The 26,373-nt window shown below is 36.8% G+C and overlaps 1 protein-coding gene across 1 annotated transcript in view; it reads right to left on the bottom strand.

Annotated features, from left to right (window-relative positions):
- The window catches only part of CPD (carboxypeptidase D), a 66,144-nt gene that overhangs the window by 12,097 nt on the left and 27,674 nt on the right, over positions 1-26,373 (bottom strand). The window contains exons 3-14 of the mRNA XM_061143003.1: positions 24,642-24,784; positions 23,571-23,740; positions 22,075-22,424; positions 20,964-21,155; positions 19,224-19,391; positions 14,817-14,926; positions 8,928-9,030; positions 8,331-8,473; positions 6,611-6,780; positions 6,110-6,433; positions 3,179-3,374; positions 499-634 (exon numbers count right to left, since the gene is read on the bottom strand). Of these exons, the coding sequence (XP_060998986.1) occupies positions 499-634; positions 3,179-3,374; positions 6,110-6,433; positions 6,611-6,780; positions 8,331-8,473; positions 8,928-9,030; positions 14,817-14,926; positions 19,224-19,391; positions 20,964-21,155; positions 22,075-22,424; positions 23,571-23,740; positions 24,642-24,784 (2,205 nt within the window). The remainder of the gene's footprint in view (positions 1-498; positions 635-3,178; positions 3,375-6,109; positions 6,434-6,610; positions 6,781-8,330; positions 8,474-8,927; positions 9,031-14,816; positions 14,927-19,223; positions 19,392-20,963; positions 21,156-22,074; positions 22,425-23,570; positions 23,741-24,641; positions 24,785-26,373) is intronic.

Raw genomic sequence — 26,373 nt, 5'->3', positions numbered from 1 at the left:
ACCATACATTAATAGCATACTAAAATGCCATTAATAAGAATGTTAGAGATTTGTAAGTATTAAAATAGATATCAGTGATGTATCCAGTGGAAAAAGTTGCAGAATATCTATAGCTGATGATCCTTATATTTAAGTAAATAAGAAACAGGCCCCTTCAAATCAACACACACATACATCGTGTGTGTGAGTGTGTATGTGTGTGTGTGTATGTGTACAGACATATATAAGAGAGTAGAGAGAGAGAATATCCATCTCTGTATGACTAGTGATGGAAACTTCTCCCCAATATTGGATTTTGAAGAAAAACCTGAATTACCTTTGCAAATGAAAAACAAGGAAAACCTGCAAAGTTTTCAAGATGTCTCTATTCATTTATACTGTACATCCTAGACAAGAAAGCACCCCTTACTCATTTAAATAACAGGATAAACCAATCTCCTAGCAAAGAGAAATGAAATTATCTGCAAAGTATTTTAATGGCCTAAAAATAAGTCTTACTTGTGAAGTCTGTATCCAGGTCTTTGCCACGAGCATTTGTCTGTCCTGTCTTGGAAGTACAGTCTTTCTCTTGTGCTTTCTCTCGCCCATCTGGATTTAGAGAAGGGACAATCACAATTCTAGTCCTGTCAACCAACTAAAACAGAAACAGAAATAAATGGGTTTATTAGCTCAATGTGAAATCAAAAGATATCTTGCCATGCCTCAAACAGAAAGTTTTCATTATTTGTTTTAAACACAGATTTAAAAGGCAAAATTGGAAAATAAATAAAATTATTTCTTGCTCCAAATACATTTTAAAAAGAATAAAAAACTGTACAACTAATGTTCCTAGAGACCTCCCGAAAACTTACATCAAGGGTCAAAAACCACTGCCTATAGACTAAAATCCCCTGGAGGAGGAAATGGCAACGCACTCCAGTATTCTTGCCTGGAAAATCCCATGGATAGAGAGGCCTGGCAGTCTACAGTCCATAGGGCTGCAAAAGAGTCAGACGTGATTGAGCACACACACACAAAGGCTAAACCCACCTGATGCTTGTTATTGTAAATAAAGTTTTACTGGCACACAGTCTTGCCCATTCATATGACTGTTTTTGTTCTGCAGGGCAGAGTTGAGTAGTTGCAACACAGAACATCTGACCCACAGAGCCCCAAATATATATTACATGACCCTTTATAGAAAAGGTTTGCTAACCACTGGCTGGCTTAGGTCAATAATAATGGCAATATGGTATTTCCAGATTAAAAACTAGAACATATAATGTTCTAGTTGACAAATATCAATGTACATCTGGAAACAATGAGACAGAAGAGTTGAAATCAGCATATCAAAGAAATATGGGGTAGGATATTTGTCTTACCTTAATAATTTCCCTTCAGATGATCCACATCCATAGGTGTTAATACCTATATTTATGGCATGAACTTCTCATGTAATTTATCCTAAATATTTCTAATAGTAAATCAGAATAAGTGATCCCTGGTTTATTTGGTCTGGTAAAACAGTCAATAGCTTGAAAATACATTTGCAACCCTTTAATTAATTTATCCTAGAATCTTTCCCCTGAGGGAGATTTTCTTCCTAAAGTATATATGTTTGGGCTTAACCACAGGTCTCTGGTTATATATATATTTCTTTGAAGTCTCCAGACAATTCTGACACTTAGGTCAAAACAAATGGCAATCTAAAGCATTGTTGTTGTTTAGTTGCTTAGTTGTGTCACTTAGTTGTGTCCCACGAGTCTCCTCTGTCCATGGGATTCCCCAGGCAAGAATACTGGAGTGGGTTGCCATTTCCTTCTCCAGGGGATCTCCCCACCCAGAGATCAAACCTGTCTCTTGCACTGCAGGTGGATTATTTACCAATGAGCTACCTGGGAAACCCAATCTAAAGTGATCTAAGCCCAATTAGACCAGTGAGGCAAAATCTCATAAATTATGAGTTTTAAAATTCATAGTAGATGTTGTACCTTTTATAACCATAAGATCAGTAGGTAGCAATTGTGGCAAAATAATAGAATAAGGAGCTTTTAAAGGAATATTGATGCTTCTGGGGATGGAGCCCAGCCACTGAGACTTTTAAAAACTTCCCAGATTTTTCAATGTGTAGCCAGGATTGAGAACCACTCTCCTAGGTAATCTCCCATTTTAAAACGACAACATCAACAAAATCTTTGAAAGTAGGAAGAAGTCAATGGGATCTCCTTTTTTGAAAAATTTTTGATCAAGTCTGATTTACGTTCACCTCACCTAATCCCACATCATGGGATCCTACTTGTGACATCAATTCTTTCCAAATTTCTCTCAGCGGAGGCAGTAGAGTAAAACAGAATAGCATAGGCTTTCCAGTGACACAAACCTGGGCTTAAATCCCAGCTTTACCACTTAGCAGCTGTGTGACCTCCTGTAAGTTATCAAATATCTCTGCCTCAGTTTTCACATCTATTAAATGGAGATAACATAATTGGAGGGTTGAGGATTAAATTATGATATATGTAAAGTACCTACAACATAGTAGGTATTAAACAAATACTATTTCCTTTTCCCTTTCCTAAGTTCTATACAGACAGTGCCAATTAGTGAGTGTTCTAAACAGAGGCGTACTCTTTCCCTCCTTTCTCTAACACAACACAGAAACCAGGCTGTTTAATCATATATAAGCAGCTTCTGGACCAGCATTATAGTCTCTAGTCATGGATGATTGAAGTTGGTGCTGCTGTATCACTTTTTCTAAAATCTCTTAGCATCCAGGGTGTCCAATACTTTCATCTTTATTACATGAAAAGAAAAACTATTTCTCTTCCACCCCATTTTTCAATACAGTACCCTAACTGTAAATAACTGGCAATGGAAGTCCCTCAAATTAGAGTGTATATCACTGTGAGTGAAGAATGAAAGGGTAATATAAAGGAATAGAGGACTGAATGCAAATCTTTATTATTTCTTTTCCTCTATGGCTCTTAATATATACAAAGAAATATAGTAGACACTATTAACAACTATATACCAAGGTCCATTTTTAAAGAGTAAAGTTTATAACGATCTTAAAAGTACCACTGTATAAAAATCTAACAGGAAATTAAATTTTTTAAAAAATGATGCCTTGATATCAGTATACAATCAGCGAGTCACTGAGTTTTATCCTTTTAAAGCATGTCAAAACAGGTTATTCTCTTACTTGTGTAACAGCTGGGTTCTTTTTGTAGTTTAGACAGAGAAATTCTGCCAGAGCCAAAAGAAGTTCAGTTCCAACTGGAGCATTGCCATGGATACCAGCAACAAAACGAATCTTTGGTTCTTCAGGCTCAGATACATTGGGTTTATTGGAGATTTCAAGGGACCAAATGTGACGATATTCAGCACTCTGTCCCAAACTGTTGAAAACCAGAATCAAAGAAAGAGTCAGTAAGTAATCAAGTTACTTACTTGATTACTGTTAATGCTGCCTTACAGATTTTAAAAACAGAAATGAGAACAAAATTCAAAAAGTCTTAAAAAATCTTTAAAGAATAAATCTCTGTGTCAGAATACTTTAAGAAAATTAGGTTCACTTGATCAAAAAAAGTCAAACAGATGTGAGATACTATCAGATTTAGGAATGACTATGATTGAGAACTGCATTCCTTAAAGTCCAGTGATTCCTCGATCATCTTCGTGATGTTTACCCAATCTTCTATAATCTATACTATTTCTTTAGTTAGTATATGTCTCTTAAGTTAACTCATTTAAATTTTTATTACTGAAATCTCTATATATACACAAATGCATAAAATCTTACTTTTAAGATCTAAATGAATTTATGTAAATAAGACATTTTATATTTTAAATGCAGTACCAGAATCACAGCAAAACTAATTTTAAAGCCCTGCTTTCTCTGATATAAAGAAAGACTTATTAAGAGTTAGATAGAAAAAAAAAATTGGCACTGAGAATTAATAGAATAGACAAAGCACTGCTTTTGCACAAAGGTATTTAATGATACTTAGTAACCATTGGAGGGCCACCTAAAACTGTCTTGCCTCCCACCATGGGCAGATGTTGTACATTAGGGGTGGACTATTTAATAAAAAATGCATGCTCAATTGCATTTAAAGGTTAAAAAACTTCACTAAGTAAACGGAAAGCAAATCAATGTCCATTTTTTTTTTTAAATAAGAAAGTCTTTAACCTCTATATGGCACTAAGATGGACAATATTAAAACATGACCTGGGTAGAAAAGTTCAAGAATCAGTTGAGGAAAAGAGGTAATTGGTATCTTCCAGTGGAAGAGAGGTAATTTCAGTTCAGTTCAGTTCAGTCGCTCAGTCGTGTCCGACTCTTTGCGACCCCATGAACCGCAGCACGCCCGGCCTTCCTGTCCATCATCAACTCCTGGAGTCCACCCAAACCCATGTCCATTGTGTCGGTGATGCAATCCAACCATCTCATCCTTTGTCGTCCCCTTCTCCTCCTGCCCTCAATCTTTCCCAGCATCAGGGTCTTTTCAAATGAGTCAGCTCTTCGCATCTGGTGGCCAAAGTATTGGAGTTTCAGCTTCAACATCAGTCCTTCCAATGAACACCCAGGACTAATCTCCTTTAGGATGGACTGGTTGGTTCTTCTTACAGTCCAAGGGACTCTCAAGAGTCTTCTCCAACACCACAGGTAATTGGTAATTGCCAAAGTAAATATGTGCAATTTATGTGCAAAAGTAAAATCCTTTGCAATCACAAACAATATAAACCAGAATTTGAGAAACTAAATTTAGTGGTAAAATTAAAAGAAACAGTGAAGGAAAAAAAAGTGAAAAGTAAAAGGCTAGATAATGTTCATTTGGTTTGGAGTAAAGACTTGTTAAGCTCAGGGCAAAATGTAAAGGAAAGACCCTACAACAGGCAAACAATAGGAATTAACAGATCAAGGAAATAATTTTGAAACAGTGAAAGTGAAGCAGAGAAGCACAATGAAATGAAGGTAAAAGTTATCTCAGTCATCAGTTTCACATAAGCCAGTACAGCATGTTTTCTCAGAACCCTTAATCACATGAGCCCCTAAGGCTTCAGGGAACATGTAACTGTGAGTAGAGACTAAAGTACAGAAAATGACAGCCAACCAGACTTCACTTTCTAATTTGAAGAAAAGGTTAAACATTATTCCTGACAAGTGAGCTCATAGTTCTAAACCTATCCCTTGCCCCTAGCAAAATAAAACTAAATAATATTTATTCAGAACATAAAATCTGCAGCTGAGAAGTGGAAAGGGTTTTGAAATCAAAGTAATCATTAGAAAGAGTGGTTTTATATTACTCAGCCATTAAAAAGAATATATTTGAATCAGTTCTAATGAGGTGGATGAAACTGGAGCCTATTATACAGAGTGAATTAAGTCAGAAAGAAAAACACCAATACAGTATACTAACACATATATATGGAATTTAGAAAGATGGTAACGATAACCCTGTATGCGAGACAGCAAGAGAGACACAGATGTATTGAACAGTCTTTTGGACTCTGTGGGAGAGGGCGAGGGCGGGATGATGTGGGAGAATGACATTGAAACATGTAAATTATCATATGTGAAACGAATCACCAGTCCAGGTTTGATGCATGATACAGGATGCTCGGGGCTGATGCACTGGGATGACCCAGAGGGATGGGATGGGGAGGGCGGTGGGAGGGGGGTTTAGGATGGGGAACACATGTACACCCATGGCAGATTCAAGTCAATGTATGGCAAAACCAATACAATTTTGTAAAGTAAAATAAATAAATTAGTTAATTTAAAAAAAGAAAGAAAGAAAGAAATCTGATCTAAGGCAAAAAAAAGAAAGAGTGGTTTTACGTTTTCTGGAGGTACAGGCCACACATTACTGAACTAACAAGTAGCTCTGCTCCAGTGTTTCTTGTAAACGTTTCCAATATTCATTGCTAGAAAGATCTCCAAGCAAATATCTGTTTCAAAATAAGTTAATGCCAACTCTATACATTCAACCCAAATATTTCTAAATGAATTACAAGAACCATTTAATGTGGTTTATGCTGAATGTAACCTCTGTAAAAAGAATAAAGGAAGGAAGGAAGGAGAAAGAAAGGCAAAAAAAAAAAAAGTCAGTAAGAAGATGACACTTACTTGGTAAGATTTGTAATAAGTGGATAGTTCATCACAAGCCCTCTCAGAAACTCTGACAAGTCCTTGTATGAATGGTAACGATAAAGAGCCAGATTTGAGGAGGAGCGTAACATGAGGCGTTCCAAACCATTCTCAGCTGAAAGGTCTTTAATTAAAGCTTCAAACTCTTTAGTGGTCGGATCGCTGACATCATCAGTATTGGTACTGTCCCCCTTGCCTTTCTTTGATTCATTGTTTGAATCTGCTGAAGATCGGACAAGTGTGAAGTTGACCTGAACAGCACCTTCACTCTTTACGGTCACATTCTTGGTGACCGGGTTATACCTGCAAAAAAGTAGACAGATCAGGGCCACACCTCTGCAGCTGGAGAACCCAAGCCCTGGGAAGACAGGGCAACTCAAGGCTGCTGAGCCTCCACAGGGCTTTCTGGCAATAACCTTCCAGAACAGAGCTGTTTCTTTCATGCTCAGGCACCCAATTTCAGAGCATTCAGTTACTCACCCTCGAGCAGATGCAGTGATTTTATAAGTTCCTGGAACCAAGAGACGCCAGTAATCTCCATTTTTGTAAGTAGTTACTGGGTGATTAATTTCAGCAACACTAATGGTGGCATTTAATATACCTCTGCCATCTGTGGCATCTAGGACAAATCCTTTGACACCCTGATGGACCTGGATAAAACACAAGGATACCCAGATTTTACTGATAAAGGTTATCATCTAGTTATTTTGGGAGTTCACATCCAACATAACAGATTCTTAATGTAAATGTGTGGAACAAACAGGAATTCAGGACTTCAGAGAAAAGCTAAATGTAACCATCCATTAAATAAAACATTTTGTTTTCCAAAAGGCAAATTTTTCATCAGTTATATTTGTCTTTACCATGAGGAATATAAACAACTGTTTAAACTTCAGCACTAATTTCAGAATATAGGACATTCAACAAGAAAACTGACCTGACTGCTTTAAAAAGGAAATGTCATTTAAAAAAAATAGAGGACTACTCTAGATCAAAGAGAGTCAAGAGATGTAATAATCAAACCAAATGCAATGCATGAATCTTGACAAGATTGTGGTTCTAAAATACAGCTATAGAAAGACATTTTGAAGACAATAAGGAGGAAATTTGAATGTGGACTAAGTATTATGCAGTATAGGGAGTTGGTGTTAATTTCCGTAGGTGCTCTCTCTCTCTCTGCTCTGCTCAGTCATTTCAGTCGTGTCTGACTCTCTGCGACCCTATGGACTTTAACCCACCAGGCTCCTCTGTCCATGGGATTTTCCTGGCAAGAATACTAGAGTGGGAGCCATGCTCTCTCCTCCAGGGAATCTTCCCAAACCCAGGGACTGAACCTGTATCTCTTGCATCTCCTGCACTGGAGGTGGATTCTTTACCATTAGTGCCCCCTGGGAAGCCCTTTTCTTAGGTGAGATAATAGCAATTGGAGATGTCAGGTAGGAGAATTAACTCTATTTTTAGACTACTTTTAAAAATTCTTAAATACTTAGGGACAAATATCATAATGCCTGCAATTTATACTGAAATAGTTCAGCAAAAATGTGTATGTGTATATACATGTGTGTGTATAAAAAATACAAATGCAGCAAATGTAAAAACTGTTAAACCTAGGTAAAGGAAGAGTAGTATTTATTGTGTTAGTCTTACAATTTTTCCTAATGTTTAAAAAATTTCAGAATAAAGTGTTCTAAGATATTAGTATGTAAAGTGAAAGTCACTCAGTCGTGTCTGACTCTTTGGGATCCTCCAGGCCAGAATACTGGAGTGGGTAGCCATTCCCTTCTCCAGGGGGATCTTCCCCACCCAGGGATCGAACCTGGGTCTCCTGCATTGCAGGAAGATTCTTTAACAATTAAGCCACCAGGGAAGCCTAATATGCTGAGCTTGCTTATCACTTGAGAAATTTTTAGGTGTGTATCCTATTGATATTGGCCTTTTATAAAGACAAGGGTAAAAAGTGACACTGTCCATTAAGTGTAAAACATCATCACTACATCGTTTAATCATTTCAAGCTTTTCTCCACACATAAAAATAAACTTATTTACATCCATAAATCTTCTAAATAGGTTTACTAAAACATGAATAGGTCAAACTGGAATTCCAATGAGGTGTATTCCAAAATCAATGCATGAAAACCACATGTACACACAAAAATCTTGCTCTTGCAAGAAATTTCTAATGTCACTCCTGAATAGTCACCTGTTTCATAAACTGGATTAGGGATCTTCGATTCTGTGCCCAAAATTTTGGCAGGTCTTTCTCAAATGGGTATTTCACACAACCTAGTTCAATAGTCACTTCAAAGCAATTTGTTTGCAAATAGTTCCAGTCCTGCATACCACCTGAAGGATAAAAACTTTGAATTAGTTACTCTGAAGAAGTTCTAACTAGCTCAGATCCCAAATTCGTTCTTTTATCAGCATAGCTGAACACCAGAAATGTGTTCATGTAAGAGTGCTTCGATGCTTGTGGTACAGGTAAAAAACATCTGTACTTTCATGTTCAGGAAGAATTCAAGTGTAGCTCATACTCTTCTAATTAGCACATCTAATGTTCTTTATAATAGCCAGAGGAAAAATATAACATTTTCATCAAGTACAGTAATTTTACTCAAAATTCAAAGTGCACCAAACATAAAAATAGTTTAAAAAGTAATTTGAATGTTTTAAACTAATTATAAAATATTCTTAAAAGAATGATTATTTCTCAAAACTAAAAACTCAGTAACAAGCAATACCATTGGGAGGACAGAAAATCCATCAAGTCACATGGCCTTGATATAAAAGAATGTTTTACCTGGGACATTGTACCAACTGGCTCCATTTGTTATTCCATGAGGAAAATACTCATTAGGGTACATATTCTTACAAGGTCTACCTTGAAACATCTGTGAGTTTTCCTTTAAAAAAAAAAAAAGAATCTTTACTTGTATTTGTTTGTACCTGCATCAAAAAAACATGAGGGGGATAAGGAAAGATAGTAAGAGTGGTTACCAATAAGGTATATGTTGGATGGAGTCATGGAAGCAGAGACTTTTCAATGTATAGCTTTCTGTGCCACTTTGATTTTTTACTATATGAATTTATTACCTACTTTTTAAAACCAAAATTAAACAGTTCATGCTCTGTTAAAAAAAAAACTGAAGACTTCATTTATTACTTGTATTTACAAGTAATATAAAAATCCAAGCCAATCCCTCTCAGAAACAAAACCAAACTGTTCATATTCATACTTTCATTTCATGATCTCAAGAGGCTTAAAGTCCCTAAAAGGTAGTTCACAAACAGGGACAGGTAAGCATCTTTCTCTGACTTGTTAGGGACCGAGGCAGCCCCTCTGTGCTCTGCACTTTGTAGTTATTTTATTTTGCTACAACTGGTTGCACCTTTTTCTTCCCTAAAGACAATACCCTGCTCCTTGAAACAGTTTGTGCCTTTGTGTCCTCAGTGTCCAGCAGTGTCTAGCATGGCATGTGTGCAATTGTTTGCTCAATACAGAGTCAAAAAAAAGATTCTATAGAGGCACAAATAAACACTATTGAAAGCTAGAGGAGAGAAAGATTATTTCTGACTGCAGTGACAGGGAAATTTTCTGAAGAAATTAAACCTTGAAAGATGGTCAAAACTTCACCTCTCTCTTTTGTAAATAGAAAATAAAAAGTACAAAAAAGTATAAAGAGAGAAATAATTTCTTACTTTCCCACCACTGAGGATTAACCATTTAACTTTAAAAGAAACAAAACAATCCCCTTTCATAAACTTAACATACCATTTACAGGCTTACCATTTACACCACTCTACTGTCAAATGAAAGTTATTACTTTAGATTCAGTTCAGTTCAGTTCAGTCGCTCAGTCGTGTCCGACTCTTTGTGACCCCATGAATTGCAGCACACCAGGCCTCCCTGTTCATCACCAACTCCTGGAGTTTACCCAAACCCATGTTCATTGAGTCAGTGATGCCATCCAACCATCTCATCCTCTGTCGTCCCCTTCTCCTCCTGCCCCAATCCCTCCCAGCATCAGGGTCTTTTCCAATGAGTCAACTCTTCACATGAGGTTGTCAAAGTATTGGAGTTTCAGCTTCAACATCAGTCCTTCCAATGAACACCCAGGACTAATCTCCTTTAGGATGGACTGGTTGGTTCTTCTTGCAGTCCAAGGGACTCTCAATAGTCTTCTCCAACACCATAGTTCAAAAGCATCAATTCTTCGGCGCTCAGCTTTCTTCACCGTCCAACTCTCACATCCGTACATGACCACTGGAAAAACCATAGCCTTGACTAGACGGACCTTTGTTGGCAAAGTAATGTCTCTGCTTTTTAATATGCTGTCTAAGTTGGTCATAACTTTCCTTCCAAGGAGTAAGCATCTTTTAATTTCATGGCTGCAATTACCATCTGCAGTGATTTTGGAGCCCCCAAAAGTAAAGTCTGACACTTTCCACTGTTTCCTCATCTATTTCCCATGAAGTGATGGGACCAGATGCCATGATCTTAGTTTTCTGAATGTTGAGCTTTAAGCCAACTTTTCACACTCCTCTTTCACTTTCATCAAGAGGCTTTTTAGTTCCTCTTCACTTTCTGCCATCAGGGTGGTGTCATCTGCATATCTGAGGTTATTGATATTTCTTTAGATTACTGGAAATTTATGTACATGCTGTGTATGTGTACAAAGGGAGAAGACAAGAGTGTTAGACTTAAAGCTTAAAATAGGTTTCTGGTGACCTTTGAGGTGGCACTTCCAGGCGAAACAGTGTAGGTGGAAGATTGATGACAAGAAACTGAGGCATGAGAGAACAACAAGGAAGTAGAGACAAGTGGAGACTTTTCAGTTTTCTCATTCTTCTTTTGAACTAATTTTAGACTTGTAGAAATGTTGCAAAAATAGTACTGAGAACCTAGATGCCCATCAGCAGATGAATGGATAAGGAAGCTGTGCTACATATACACCATGGAATATTACTCAGCCGTTTAAAAGAATTCATTGGAATCAGTTCTAATGAGATGGATGAAACTGGAGCCCATTATACAGAGTGAAGTAAGCCAGAAAGATAAAGAACATTACAGCATACTAACACATATATATGGAATTTAGAAAGATGGTAATGATAACCCTATATGCAAAACAGAAAAAGAGACACAGAAATACAGAACAGACTTTTGAACTCTGTGGGAGAAGGTGAGGGTGGGATGTTTCAAAAGAACAGCATGTATATTATCTATGGTGAAACAGATCACCAGCCCAGGTGGGATGCATGAGACAAGTGCTCGGGCCTGGTGCACTGGGAAGACCCAGAGGAATCGGGTGGAGAGGGAGGTGGGAGGGGGGATCGGGATGGGGAATACGTGTGACTCTATGGCTGATTCATGTCAATGTATGACAAAACCCACTGAAATGTTGTGAAGTAATTAGCCTCCAACTAATAAAAAAAAAAAATAGTACTGAGTTTTATACACCTTTGATCCAGTATTTCCTATGTTAGCATTTTATATAATCATAGCACATTGATCACAGAGAAGGCAATGGCACCCCGCTCCAGTACTCTGTAGGCTGCAGTCCATGGGGTCGTGAAGAGTCGGACATGACTGAGCAACTTCACGTTCACTTTTCACTTTTATGCATTGGAGAAGGAAATGGCAACCCACTCCAGTGTTCTTGCCTGGAGAATCCCAGGGATGGGGTCGCACAGAGTCGGATACAACTGAAGTGACTTAGCAGTAGCAGCAGCAGCACATTGATCAAAACAAAAAAACTAATTCAGTCGTGTCCAACTCTTTGCAACCCCATGGACTGTAGCCCACCAGGCTCCTCTGTCCTTGGGGATTCTCCAGGCAAGAATACTGGAGTGTGTTGCCATGTCCTCCTCCAGCGGATCTTCCCAACCCAGGGATCGAACCTAGGCCTCCCACATTACACGCAGATTCTTTACTGTCTAAGCCACCAGGGAAGCCCTAATATTGGCATGATACTATTAACTAAAATAACCTACATTTTATTCAAATACCATTAGTTCCACTAATGCCTGCTTGAAATTTTCTCTTCCCTTGATACCTGTCACATTGTATAGCTCTGTTTTTTCACTTTCACTTAATTGAATTAAAATTAAATTTCATTATACTTAAAATATAATAAAAGTTATTGTAGAAAATTAGAAAATTGAGGCAAGCAAAAAGAAGAAAAACAAAAAGCCAGAATTCACCAATCATTTCCTATTTCGGTATATAACTTTTGACCATTTTTTGACCCTTTTCTCTTCACTAATTGTCAAAGGGCAGGCACGTCTTCATTTCTTTTTGCTTTTCTGCTCTCCCAGAAGCTATGCATTTGGAAGATTTTCCTTTAAATCCACCTGCCCTTTTAAATTGTGCTTATCCATTTAAATACACCAGATCCTTTGATTTCTATGTACTTTGAAACCTGTTCCATGTATTCCACTGCTTTTACCTGCCCAGTTATTATGTTAGCATTTTCAGATTTAGGTTTCAGATTAAGGGCATATTCACTGCTTGGTGGTCATTCTGAATCACCTTAATGCCTGGCTTTCCTTAAACTTCCCTCTTTTGTCTTCATTGATTTTGGAAGGTTTTATGCTAATTTCAAATAAATCATACAAAGAAAGACAAATACTGTATGATATCACTTCTATGTGGAATTTAAAAAATACAACAAATTAGTGAATATAACAAAACAGACTCAGAGATATAGAGAACAAACCAGTGATTATCAGTGGGGAGAGGAAAAGGGAAGGGGCAATACAGGAGTAGGGGATTAAGAGGTACAAACTACCATGTATAAAGTAAGCTACAAGGATATACGGAATAACACAGGGAAATAGCTGATATTTTATAATGACTATAAATGGAGTACAATCCCTAAAAATTATGAATCACTATATTATACACCTGTAACATATAATATTACACATCATATGTACTTCAATTTTTTAAAAATTAGGAGAAAAAAATGAAGAATATGAATAAAACAAACAATAATTGAGAAGACAGAATCAGAATGAAATGCATATCAGATTATTCACAGTTCTGCTTTAGTTCAAGGCACAGTGATCTACTGAGAGAAAGACAGACAAAGCTGGGATTAGAAGGCTCAAGTAGAGGATAAAGGCTCAGAATCACCATAGCAGGAAATGAGCCAGGGAGTCAAGTTGCTTGCTGGGGAGAACCGAGGGCTAGGCTGAAGTTAAAGTGCACCATACATACATGTTATAGTCAATGGCCATAACCGTGTGACTTTTCTGGGATGTATCAGAGAGATGACTATAAGTAATAAGGATTGGCCATTGGCAAGGCAGATATGTCAAAAGGGCATGAAAGATCCTAAGACCCATCACTGAAAGGCATATCCATGGGTCTAGGCTGGGTAGAAAAGAAACCAAATCAAAAGGGTTAAAGGTCAAAGAAAATATAAAGAGGCTATGGAACACAAAGTTACAAAGAGGGTGAAAAGTGGAACGATAATAATGGGCAGAATGTGATGGGGATATGTATAAAATTTTATCTCTTAGTTTCTACTTTGATGATTTTTTAAAAAAATTATTTCAGGTATATCCCTCTAAAATGGCATGTCCAAATAGAAGACAACTATACTTTAAAGTGAAATAAGACACGTACGCCCTGTTAGAAACTCGAAACAATCTCACAAGGTCACCTTGTATAGAATGAGGGAGTGGGAAAAGTAGAATGACAGAAGGGTCTGTCTAGAGAGCACAGAACTGCAGTAATAAGTTTCATCTATCAATGACCAATAACATCACAGACTGAGTCAGTAGTAAGACCAAAAACAGAAACTAACAAGCCTAGTTCCCAAGCCTCAACTTTTAACATGTTTTCTAAGAACAATTTTTAAAATAAAATTTCATACAACATTTCTGATTATGAAAGTAACATATATTCATTATAGAAAGTTTACAAAATACAGAAATTTCTACCTGCTTCCTGTAGTATGTTACTACTAGGTGCTTAAATACCTTAGACTATAGGTTGGCAATTTTTTTCTGTAAAGAGCCAGACAGTAAAGATTTTAGGCTTTACAGACTCAAAAGGTTCTATTGCAATGACTTGATTCTGCCCCCTCTGCATCTACTGAGATGACTGTAGTGTTTGTCTTCTTTAGTCTGTGAATGTGGTGAATTATACTGACTTATGTTCAAATGTTGACTGAGAAAGCAGCAACAGACAATATTTTAAAGAATAGATATGGCTGTATGTCAATAAAACTTTATTTACAAGAACAGGTGGTAGGTTAGATTTGGTCCTAGAGCTGTAACTTGTCAACCCCACCTTAGACTACTTTATGAGATTTATAGTTAAGTATTTGTCAAATGAAATAAGTTAGCAGTTTGTTTAGTTTATTACGTTCCAGGTACTGTGCTAAAAGCTATAGATGAAAAGACATTACCTGAACTTAAAGGGTAATGGGGAAACACATGCAGTACATTTAGACAAGATTGGGAGCGTTCAGGGTGGTATAGCCGTAGACCACATGCAGCACATTTAAAAGGGAGGTGGGAAACAAAGAAGAAAAAGAAGTAAAGTGGTCTGCAAGGAAAAAAGGAAGGCTTAACAGAGAAGAAAGCACTTGACCTGAGACTTGTAGGGCTTTGTCTCAATGCATTTTTTAATGAAAAATTAATTTTTATAACATTTTATGTTTGAGCACAAGCCTACCTTGGAATAAGAAAGTGCTATTTGTTGAAACACAGCATCATCTGGTGATTTACTATATGTGGCAATGCCTTGTTCATCATCATCAAAGGGGTAGTTAACCACTAAAGTACCTATAAGGGAAATGAGGAAAATGTATTGTGTTATTTCTTGCAAGATGGAGCATTAACAGAAAGTAAGCTTTTCACAATACTGTGAGGGACAGGACATCAATGCAATTTTCCAAGACTAATTTCCTCAATAGAAATTAAAAAGTTGCTAATTTCCTTGAAAGAAAATCAAAGCAGATAAATAAAATATTAATATTAAACAGCTGTGCATGACACTTAAAGGCTGCGTTAACTAGAAAGGTCTTGGGAGTTCACCTGAACTCACAGGCATAATCTACACATTAGAACTGAAATCAGAAGTATAAAGGCTTAATTAAACAATTTCACTTTTGTAATACTAAGGATCAGAAAATGTGAGCAAAACTTGATTTTTTTTTGTAAATTCAGACATTTATAAGCTCAAAGAATTTTAAAATAAGAAAGAACTCCTGAAGTCCAATTAACCCACCCTCTTCGTTTTGTAGATGTAGAGTCTAAATTGGAGATGCTAAACAACTTATGTTATGGATAGGAGAACTAGTCTTGACCTTCACCCAGAAACAAATGCTAAAAATTTCTTTTATGCTCATGTTATAAATTTGTCAACTGGAGTTATATCATATGGCTTTTTCATGACCTAAAGTACAGAGAGTGTGTTTTAAAACATATAGAAAGGGGGGCTTCCCTGGTGGCTCAGAGGTTAAAGCGTCTGCCTGCAATGCAGGAGACCTGGGTTCGATCCCTGGGTCGGGAAGATCCCCTGGAAAAGGAAATGGCAACCCATTCCAGTATTTTAAAACATATAGAAAGGATATCAACTTCCTTCATGCTACCTGCAGGAGATGAAACAATTAGGATGCTTCTCTGAGCCTACTTCCCCACCATAGAATCAAATCCCTTATCTTTCTATTATTCACATCAATTTCATTTGTCCATGTGTCCATTTATTCTGCCTTCATTAGGCCATTCATTTTGCCTTTTTGTCATGCCACTTCCTGCATGTGGAAGTGAAAGAATATACTCAACTTGAATCCAGATGAAGTAATCCTGTGGTAACAAATACCAGCAAACATTCATCTGTTTTAAAAAATTGTCTTTAAGAAACAAGTATGAACACTCATTTTATTTCTCAAAACAGTTCTAATAAGGTAAGTGTACTCCAACACTTGTTTTTATACGAATTACTCCAAAAAATTCTTTAAATTTCACCCTGAATTGATGACTCAGGTTTAAAAATTACAACTGAAAAAAGTCAACTTCTACTTAATATTGCCTTTCAAATGGTTAATTTTATAAGACAAAAAAATGTCATAAAAGACTTAGGATATTCCTATAAAAGTTTATTTTTAAAAATTAGTATCAACACAAAAAGCATAAGCTTTTTACAAAATTTACAAAAAGATAAATTTGACTTCATCAATATTAAAAAAATGTGCATCAGAGGTCATTAAGAAAGTTAAAATATAGCCTATAGAATGGGAGAAAATATGTGCAAATAAGCGATTTGATAAGGGTCTAGAGCCCAGACTATGTCAAGAAATCCTGCAACTCAACAAAAAGATGAAAAACCCAATTAAAAATGGGCAAAAGACTTGAACTAGAATTTCTCCAAATAAGATATACAAATGACCAAGAAGCACACAAGAACATGCTCAATATCATTAGTCATCAGGGAAATACAAATCTAAATTTCAGTAAGATATCACTTTTCAGCCACTAAAATGGCTGCAATCAAAAAAACACAAATTAACAAGCTAAGTAAGGATGTGGAAAAACTAGAACCCTCATATATTGCTGATGGGAACATAAAATGGTTCTGCTACTGTGGAGTAGTTTGGCAGTTCATCAATAAGATTACCACATGATGGCATTTCCATCAAAAAGCCAAACATAGGTAACCCCAAAGAATCGAAAACAGGGACTCAGATATTGTATGCCAATGTGCACAGTAGTATTATTCCTAACAGTAAAAAATAAAAACAACCCAAATATCCATCAACAGATACATAGATAAACAAATTATGGTATATACCTACAATGGAATATTATTCCGTCATAAAAAGAAATAAAGTATTAATACACGCTACAACGAGAATGATCTTTGAAAACATTATGCCAAGTGAAAGGAGACAGACACAAAGGGTCATATATTGTATGATTTCATTTCTATGAAATATCCAAAATAGGCAAGTCCATAGAGACAGAACGTGGATTGGTGGTTACCAAGGGCTTGCGGGGCATGGGGATAGGAACAAGTGCTTCATGGGTAAGGGATTTCCTTTTGAGGAGATGAAAATATTTTCTAACAAAATAGAGGTGGTTATGGCACAAAATTGTGAACGCACTAAATGTCACTGAATTATTTACTTTAACATGGTTAATGTGATATGAATTTCACCTAAATAAAAATTAATATAAAATTTACAAAAGGAAATCTTACTTTTCTCTAAATTCTTTCAAAACCCTTCTAAATTGTTAAGTTGGCAGCAAAGAATTCCTCTGTTAAATATCTTTGCCAGGATTTCAAAACTCATTTAAAGATTTTAAAGATGAGAAAATGAATTATGTCATGGAAAGAAACATATCTACATGATTAAAGATGTATCCCTCACCATGCCAAGGTCTTGATACCACATGTGTACATATGTAAATTATTCTCACTGGAATGTAACTAGAATTATGTTTTCAGATTTAGTCAACATGACATTTGATGTATTCTGAGAATATTTTTAAAAGCTCAAAACAAAAAATATTTTCTCTCAAACATGGTATACAATCAATAAAGTAAGAAAAAAGCAAAAAAAAAAAAAAAAAAAAATTGCTAACCAGGCTGTAACTTCATAATTCCTATTTCGGTCTTTGAGAATTGTCCATGATTACCAGTTATAGAATACTTTTATTCTACTATTGGCAAACTTTCAAAGCCATTTTGGGGGAATCTTGATTTACTTCTTAAATACAAATATCCTTAAACATATATTGCCATTTTTAAAAAGGCAGGTTAATCTATACACCATCAAATCTCAACTGTGATACTTTCTTGTATAATCTAACAAATGTTGACAGTAAATTTCTTACCCATTGCCCCTGGTGTTAATACTTTTACTCTTTTTTTTTTTTTAATTTACTAAGATATAATTCACATACTGTACAATCCATCCATTTAAGGTATAAAATTCAATGTTGTTCCATATATTCACAGGGTTGTACAACCACCCCTACTATCTAATTATAGAACATGTCATTACTTAAAAAAACAAAAACAAAATCCATACCCATTAGCAGTGACCCCTTCTCTCCCATCTCTAATCTATTTTCTGTCTCTATGGGTTTGCCTACTTCTGAGTATTCATTAAAATGTAATCATATAATATATGGTTTCTTATGATTGAATTCTAACACTTAGCATGTTTTCAAGGCTCATTTATGTAGTAGCATGCATCAGTACTTCATTCCTTTTCATTGCCAAATAACATTCAATTATATAGCATATTTCTTTTAATCATCAGTCAGTCAACATTTGGGTTATTTATATTTTGGTGATTATGAGTACTGCTATTATGAACATCCACATACAAGTTTACATGTAGAGATAAGTTTTCGGGTCTCTTGGGTATTGACACTTATTTACACAACCATAGCTGGACATTGTAATGATTTTTAATCTTGACCTCTCATCCTATTTAACTGATAAATTCCAGCTGAACTATATGGAAGTGTATAAGCTCAGGTACTACATAAGAATGAGGTCACTGTGTTGCAGTTAAATACACAGCAAATGAAAGACAAGAGGATGTCAAAATCTAAACCTACATAAAAGGGCTTATTAAACTTTAGGGAGAAATAGAACTAAACATTTGGATCTGTTAGTGTTTAACTTTTATGAATGACAAAGAACATGTTACCAAATTCCCAGGAAAAGGGATAAATATAAAACATGTGTGAGGGATAAATATAAAATACTTGTGAGAGATAAATATAAACCACTTGAAGAACTAGGTGAGAGAGAATTGGAGGAAGGGAGAAGGAGGAAAAGGGAAGCAGGGGAGACAGAGTGAGAGACAGAAAGAGGAAAGGCGTGGGGGTGATGGAAAGAGTGAGTACAGAAGAGTATGGGGACAGGGGAGGGGGCGGGAGGGGAAAACAGCCAGCAAATCGGCTTAAAAAGTAATGAGAAAAGACCTTTGTTGTTGTCTGCCATAAAAGCAATAACAGGATACCCACTTTAATAGAACCTAAGACAATAGACACATAAAATTCCACCAGGATTTTCAAATGCTCTCAACAAGAATTAATTAGTGGAATAGCAAACTGCTGTTACCTCCATGCAGGTTTGCTGAGAGCACAAATGGATAGGTCTTCATCCAGCTCATTACAGCAATAGTTTCTGGTTGGGTGGGCTCTGTAATCTGAACGAACTGGTCTGGGAAATTCCGGTTCAGGTCAAAGTTGTTGCTGTTGTTTCTGCCGATTACACTTACTGGATCTCCTGTATGATAAAAGATTCAAATGTAAGCTATATTTCACTTACATTTTAATCCGGCACAAACGACTTCAGATATCTTAACTCAAAGCTAAGTGTGAACACATCAGGCTTCACTATGATCAATCACACTACAACTCAAAGTGAGCAGGACCCTGTGAGGCCTTCCCAGGTACAAAAGCTCCTCTGCATGCCCTGATTCCTGTTTGCAGAAAAAAAAACTTTCATTTCTGAGGTCTTCCCTAAGATTCACAAGCAATGACTAATTAGGGAAGTGAGGAAATTCTGCCTTTCATCGTACTCTGTGGGGGAAAAAAGCCCAATCATGTGAATTATATGAAAATATTGCTCAATTGTCAATAATCCACATACAACATGTGATCACAGTATTAAGTGGGCAGGACTGATATGAGGGGGATTTTATTGTACTGATAGATAAGTCACTAAACAAATTAAAAAAAAAAACAGACCAAATGAAAAGAAAAAAGTTGCAGTACGCTTATATTAAAGTGATCACTATTAAAAGGTAAAGTTAGTCAAGAATACAGTTGGAAGTTTAACCTGATGGAAGAGAAAGAGTTCAACTTGAGCTTATTCCATTTTACTAAGGGATAAGAAAATGAATGCAAGTGAGTGAAGAAAGCCTACTAGAGGGCTCACTAGTAGTAAGTATGAGTTCCATCTTTCAGAAAGATCTCAAGGGAGGAATGTGGAAGGGATTTGGGAGGCTGACAAAGAATGAGGTCCTTAAGAAAAGAATCTAAATAATACACATATATAAAGATTAACCTAGTCATTCACTAATTGATTCTCTCAGTGTTCAATCAGTGACAGTAACAAACCATGTGGCTGTATATTCATATTGTGGGATCTATTCTATTCACTGGTATCACTGTCTGGAAGGAACCACAGGTTAGGAAAAGATGGATTCTCACTCTGCAGTGTTTTGCATCAGGTGGCCCGTGTAAAAAAATTGCTCTCCTTGCCCCTACTGTGATGCCCCAGCAGAGATGGGCTAGTCCAGGGAAGGCAGAGGAATGGGAAATCAGTAACTTAGCAGGTTTAGACTACATATACATGCAGAGTAGAACCGGGAGTCAAAAAAAATTTGGTTTGAGTTTTCACTTATTAGATAAGGTGCCCAACAAAATAATTTAACAAAAATTAATGTTAAAATGGAGCAATTTATTAAAACCTTACATTTTAATAAATAAGAACCATTACCAAAGTGGAGACTTCATTAAATATAAACTTGATGGCATAATTATTGAATAAACTAGCCTATCTTATAAGAAAACAAAAGCTAAAACCAATGATACATTATAAGAATAAAACAGGAAGAAATTTTAGGGAAACAACCAGTTCAGATTATTTTCTATGCTCAAATAATTATGCCATATGATAAACAATGAACATGAGTCTGAGCAAACTCTAGGAGATGGTGAAGGACAGGAAAGCCTGGCAAGTTGCAGTCCATAGGGTCACAAAGAGTCAGGCGTGACTTAGCAACCGAACTGAATTGAACTGAACTGAATGATAATCAAAACGATTAAGCATTAATAGACAGCTATTGTTTACCTTCCTGGGCCTTTTCATACCCATCAGGATTCATGGATGGCATAAGGTGAATTCTAGTGTTAAGAACCAAATCTGTTACTTCAGGATCTGTGCCAAAGTTCTTACAAAGGTATTCGATGAGGTTCAGTAGCAGTTCTCTTCCAACCACTTCATTTCCATGCATATTTCCAATGTATTTAAATTCTGGTTCACCTGAAAACAGAATTACATGGAAGACCTTTTTTCCTCTTCATTTGTCCTAGACTTGCTCACTTTTCACCCAATACACAAAGACCTTGAACCAAAAATTTAAGCTATATTTTGACAAAAGAAATAGGAAAAAGCATCTTATAAAGCAGTTTCATTACTACTACATGTCAGATAGCAAGCTCAAAGTAAACATATATTATATATATATGAATATGTATATATACACATAAGGGCTTCTCTGGTGGCTCAGTGATAAAGAATCTGCCTGCCAATGCCGGAGACACAGGTTTGATTCCTGGGTCAGGAAGATCTCCTGGAGAAGGAAATGGCTACCCACTCCAGTGTTCTTGCTTGGGAAATCCCATGGACAGAGGAGCCTGGTAGGCTGCAGACCTTGGGGTCGCAAGAGTCAGACACGACTTAGGGACTAAACGACATATGTACATACATACATATATCATATGCTACAAAAATAATAATACTATTAGCTGGAAGAATCTAACCTATGTGTGTAGTATGCTAAATATGCTGCATAATACATAAGTTGCTCAGTTGTGTCTGACTCTCTGTGACCCCATGGACTATAGCCTGCCAGGCTCTTCTGTCCATGGAATTCTCCAGGCAAGAATACTGGACTGGGTAGCCATTCCCTTCTCTAAGTGATCTTCCCAATCCAGGGATTGAACCCAGGTCTCGGTCTCCCACATTGCAGGCAGATTCTTTATCATCTGAGACACCAGGGAAGCCCATGGTGCATAATATGGGTTATCAAATGGATTTTTTTTTTCTAGCAGAAGATTGGTCCCATTTTCTTTGATCCAGTTATAAATACTACAGGTGACCTTTCTAGATGAAGCAAAGAAATATAGCCCACAGCTCTGAGAAGCAATACTGAAATTATGTGTGAAACTACACCAATTACCTGGTTCGTGGACACCTGGGTTATCAGATATCTCCATTACATAAAGTTCTCTTGACTCTACTGATTTTCCCAATGAATAAAGTCGGGTGATGTTAGGATATTCATTGGCAAACCTTCTCAAGAAGATTTCCATGTCAGGGAAATGGTGGTGGTGAAAGTCCTGTGGTTGAATTGGCTGGTGGGTAGACTGTGTTCCAAGAGGACTATTAAGTGTAGCAACTGCGCTAGCTGTTACTACAGCCTCAGTCGTGTCAGGGATTACTGAAGCCACCGTCGGTCGTAGGGGAAAATTCACTTTTGCGGCTGGTCCTTCTTTCACTATGATATTATTAACAGTCAGTGGCATATATCTGAAAAGAAAAATTCGAAAAAGTAGATGGGCTTGGAGTTAAACTGAAACAGACAATGCTTTAACATTATAAAAGCACAACAGCCTTCTCATACTCTTGCACTCAAAAATCAAATCAAATAAAGAGAAATGTGCAAATTCAAGACTTTTAGGATATTATTTCACAAAGAATCTCAGATTAAGTCTTTAAAAAACTATTTCTCTTACCATCCTTTCAGGTTCCACCCATTAGGATGCTTATAAAAAGTTTTATTCAAAGAAGACAATACAATGAAAAATGGAGGTAGTTGATCCATTTGTAACCATTCCTACAATACTCAAAGTAGGGATAAATGATCTGATTCTTTGTAGCGCCTTATCAAACTGACATTCCAACTACTTTACCAAATAGGAAAGTTCAAAATTGAAGGTAATTTATTTGCTACAGGTAAATCCTTAGCAAAATGAGCTTACAGAAAGGGTTCCGGAGGTCGTAGGTAACCACTCATTTTGTGTATTAGAAAGCTGATGGTAAGACAGCTCTTCAAAGTGTCTTTTGTAGAGTCCTGAGTTTTTTCTACCCTGGTATTCAATTAGCCTTGAGCTTTTAAAACTCCTTCCTCCCAATTTTAAAACTATGCTTCATATCCAGTCGTATAGTTAATGTGACAAGACTCTACTGTAGTATTTTCTCATTACAAAAGGGGGAAAAAATATCAGAAAACAAGGAAAAACAAAAGCCAGATATAGTAAGATCTCCCCAAATGTATTTCTGTCTAGATATAAACAGAAGCTTGACATTTTAAGAGTCTAGTTTAAATTCTTATCTAGTTATGTTTAGAGAAGAGCTAACATTCATCCTGCTCAAACTCTTCCAAAAAATTGCACAGGGAAGAACACTCCCACAACTCATTTTACAACCATCACCCTGATACCAAAACCAGAAAAAGATATCACAGAAAAAAGAAAATTATAGGCCAATATCACTGATGAACATCGATGCAAAAATCCTCAACAAAATTCTAGCAAAGAGAATCCAACAACACATTAAAAGGATCATATATCATGATCAAGTGGGGTTTATCCCAGGGATGCAAAGATTCTTCAATATACACAAACCAATCAATGTGATACACCATATTAACGAATTGAAAGATAAAATTCATACCCAGTTAAAACTGCTGTAATGTTATAAGTTCCAGGAACAAGTAATCTGTGGAAATCACCAAATCTTCCTGTTGTGATATTATGATTAATACCAGCCACTGAGATAGTTGCATTCTCTAAGCCAGCCCCTGTTACTGAATCTGTAACAAATCCTTTAACGCCAATGTGGACCTAGAAAAACAAGAATCAACATAGACTGCTCAGAGAGAGTCAATTTGGAAGGCAAGAGAGAATAGCCTCTCTGCACTGATGCTAGAATTTCTTAAAAATAAAGTTATTCTTCTAGCCCTCTGAAACATTTTTCAATCCTTCCAAGTTTAAATAAAATACAGACCAAAAAGATTAAATCCTGAAACTTAAGTCATCTGAAACCTAGGCTGGTAAAGTACTTTTGAAATTCCCTCTTCTCAATGAGATACAATTTATAATTTAAGCATGCGTGCATGCTAAGTCACTTGAGTCATGTCTGACTCTTTGAGAACCTATGGACTGTATCACGTCAGGATCCTCTGTCCATGAGATTCCAGGCAAGATTACTAGAGTGGGTTTCCATGCCTTCCTCCGGGATCTTCCCAACCCAGGGATGGAACCCGTGTCTCTTAGGTCTCCTGCATTGACAGGCAGGTTCTTTAGCACCACCTGGGAGGCCTCAATTTCTGATACATGCAATTTCTGATACATACAGTATATTAGCCTGCCTGATATTTAAGTTAAACTTATGTTGTGGTTCATATGGTGGTAAAGGTTCTCTAGCAAATATGATCACATGGTGTTGTAAGAATCTGGTAATACTACTTTTGCTAATTATTTATTTATTTGCTAATTATTTCAAGTTGTAAAAGTGTTGTAAGATAGTCAAAGGAAGCTCTCCAGAGGAAGAGAGCTCAGGGGAAGGGAAATGGAGGTTCTGAGTATGTTCTGATAGATTCTAATACTTTCTAAAGATTATCTATCATCTTAAATAATAAAAAAAAGACAATGGGTATCTAGCATAGACTTATTCACATACACAAATTTCCCCCCTATTCAATCAATTATTTCCATACCCACCCTTCCGTATAGCTGCTTTTACCTTTTCAATCAATGTGATCAAAGACTCACGATTGTTCTCCCATTCTTGCCGAAGCTGTGAAGCAGGTGGGTACTTGCAACAGGATAGTTCTAACGTGATCTCAAAACAGTTGGCCCATACATAATTATAATCTTGCATACCACCTGAAACATGGAAGAAAAAGGAAGTTTATTCTCAGGATTCTACTCTCAAAAAGACCAAAGCCATCTCTGCCTATATAAACTCTCTTTCATTATGTTGTTTGAAATCAGAGAAAGCTCTTGAATTACAGATGAGACTAACAAGGAAGGTAAAAGGAATACACACTGGAAAGGAATATATATAAAGGAAATGTATCTGATTGACAGGTAAACAGTTATAAAGAGTATGAATATAACAGTTAATAATAACAGTAATAATGATGACAGTTACATATTTGCATGTTTACTATATGCCAGTGTTACTGAGTCCAAGTTCCCTCTGCTCTCTCTGCCACATGACAGGCCAAAGTTGAGGCAAGGAATACAGCTTTATTTGAAAAGCTGGCAGACTGAGAAGATGGCACACTAATGTCTCAAAATAACCATCTTGCTGGGGTCTGGACGCCAGGTTCTCTTACAGAACCAGAGATGCGGTGAGGAACTAAAATCAAAAGGCACAATAAAGAGGGACAGGCAGTGTGGAAGTAAAGTTTAAAAAAAAAAAAAAAAGGGCCATCAGTCTTGCAAAGTATCCCTAGGAATGGGCCAGCCAGTGAAAGGGATGTGTTCATTTCTGTGGACAGGGTCAGATTATCTGACAGGGTCAGAGCTGAACAAAGGCACTTACAGTTGTTGTGTTTTTTTTTTAATTTGAGATTTTATTCATTTATTTATTTTAATTTTTTGGCTGTGGTGGGTCTTCATTGCTTCACATGTGCCTTTTCTAGTTGCAGCAGACAGGGGCTACTCTCTGTTGTAGTGCCCGGGCTTTTCATTGCAGTGGTTTCTCTGGTTGTGAAGCACGGGCTATAGGCACTTGGACTTCAATAGTTATGGAATGTGGGCTCAGTAGTTGTGGCTCATGGGCTCTAGAGTGAGTGCTAGCCCAGTAGTCGTGCACAAGCTTAGTTGCTCCAGGGCATGTGGGATCTTCCTGGATCAGGGATCAAACCAGTGTCCTTTGCTTTGGGATTCTTAACCACTGGGAAGCCTGGTACTTTAGTTTAACAGTCAGAAAGAGGGGCAGGGTCCTTTGAGGCAGGTCAGTATGTATGATTATAGTAACAAAAGCAACAAAAAGCAAGTCAAAGAAACAGTTTCAACAAGGAGTCAGAATTGGTTCTTCTCTGCAACCCAGCTCTGTTCTATGACCTTTACACATATTAACATTTAGTCTTCACAACAATGTTATGACGCAGGTATTGCTATTTCACCCATTTTACAGATGTGAGAAAAGTAAGGCACAGAGAGGTTAAGATTTCTGACAGAATGAACATGAAAGATACTCAAGTGATCTTCAAGTTATGAAGGTCATTCATGTCAAAACATTATTAAGGGTCTACTATTCTAACTGTACTCTTCTGTACCACAAAGGTGACAATAAGGGTCTAAATCAAAACGGTAGAGTAGAGGGACCCCACCACAACTGAAAGGAACAAGCAGCCCACATAGGGAACACCCATGAAGTGTCTGGTTTGGGTAGCCAGAGGGGAGCATGCTGCTGAGCCCATAGGACTTCTCCAAGATTGGGAGACATACAGACTTACTTTACA

Source organism: Dama dama, chromosome 5 (assembly GCF_033118175.1).
Source record: "Dama dama isolate Ldn47 chromosome 5, ASM3311817v1, whole genome shotgun sequence".
NCBI lineage: Eukaryota > Metazoa > Chordata > Mammalia > Artiodactyla > Cervidae > Dama > Dama dama.
The sequence above is the reverse complement of the archived record's forward strand: the minus strand, read 5'-3'. Positions and strand labels throughout refer to the sequence as shown.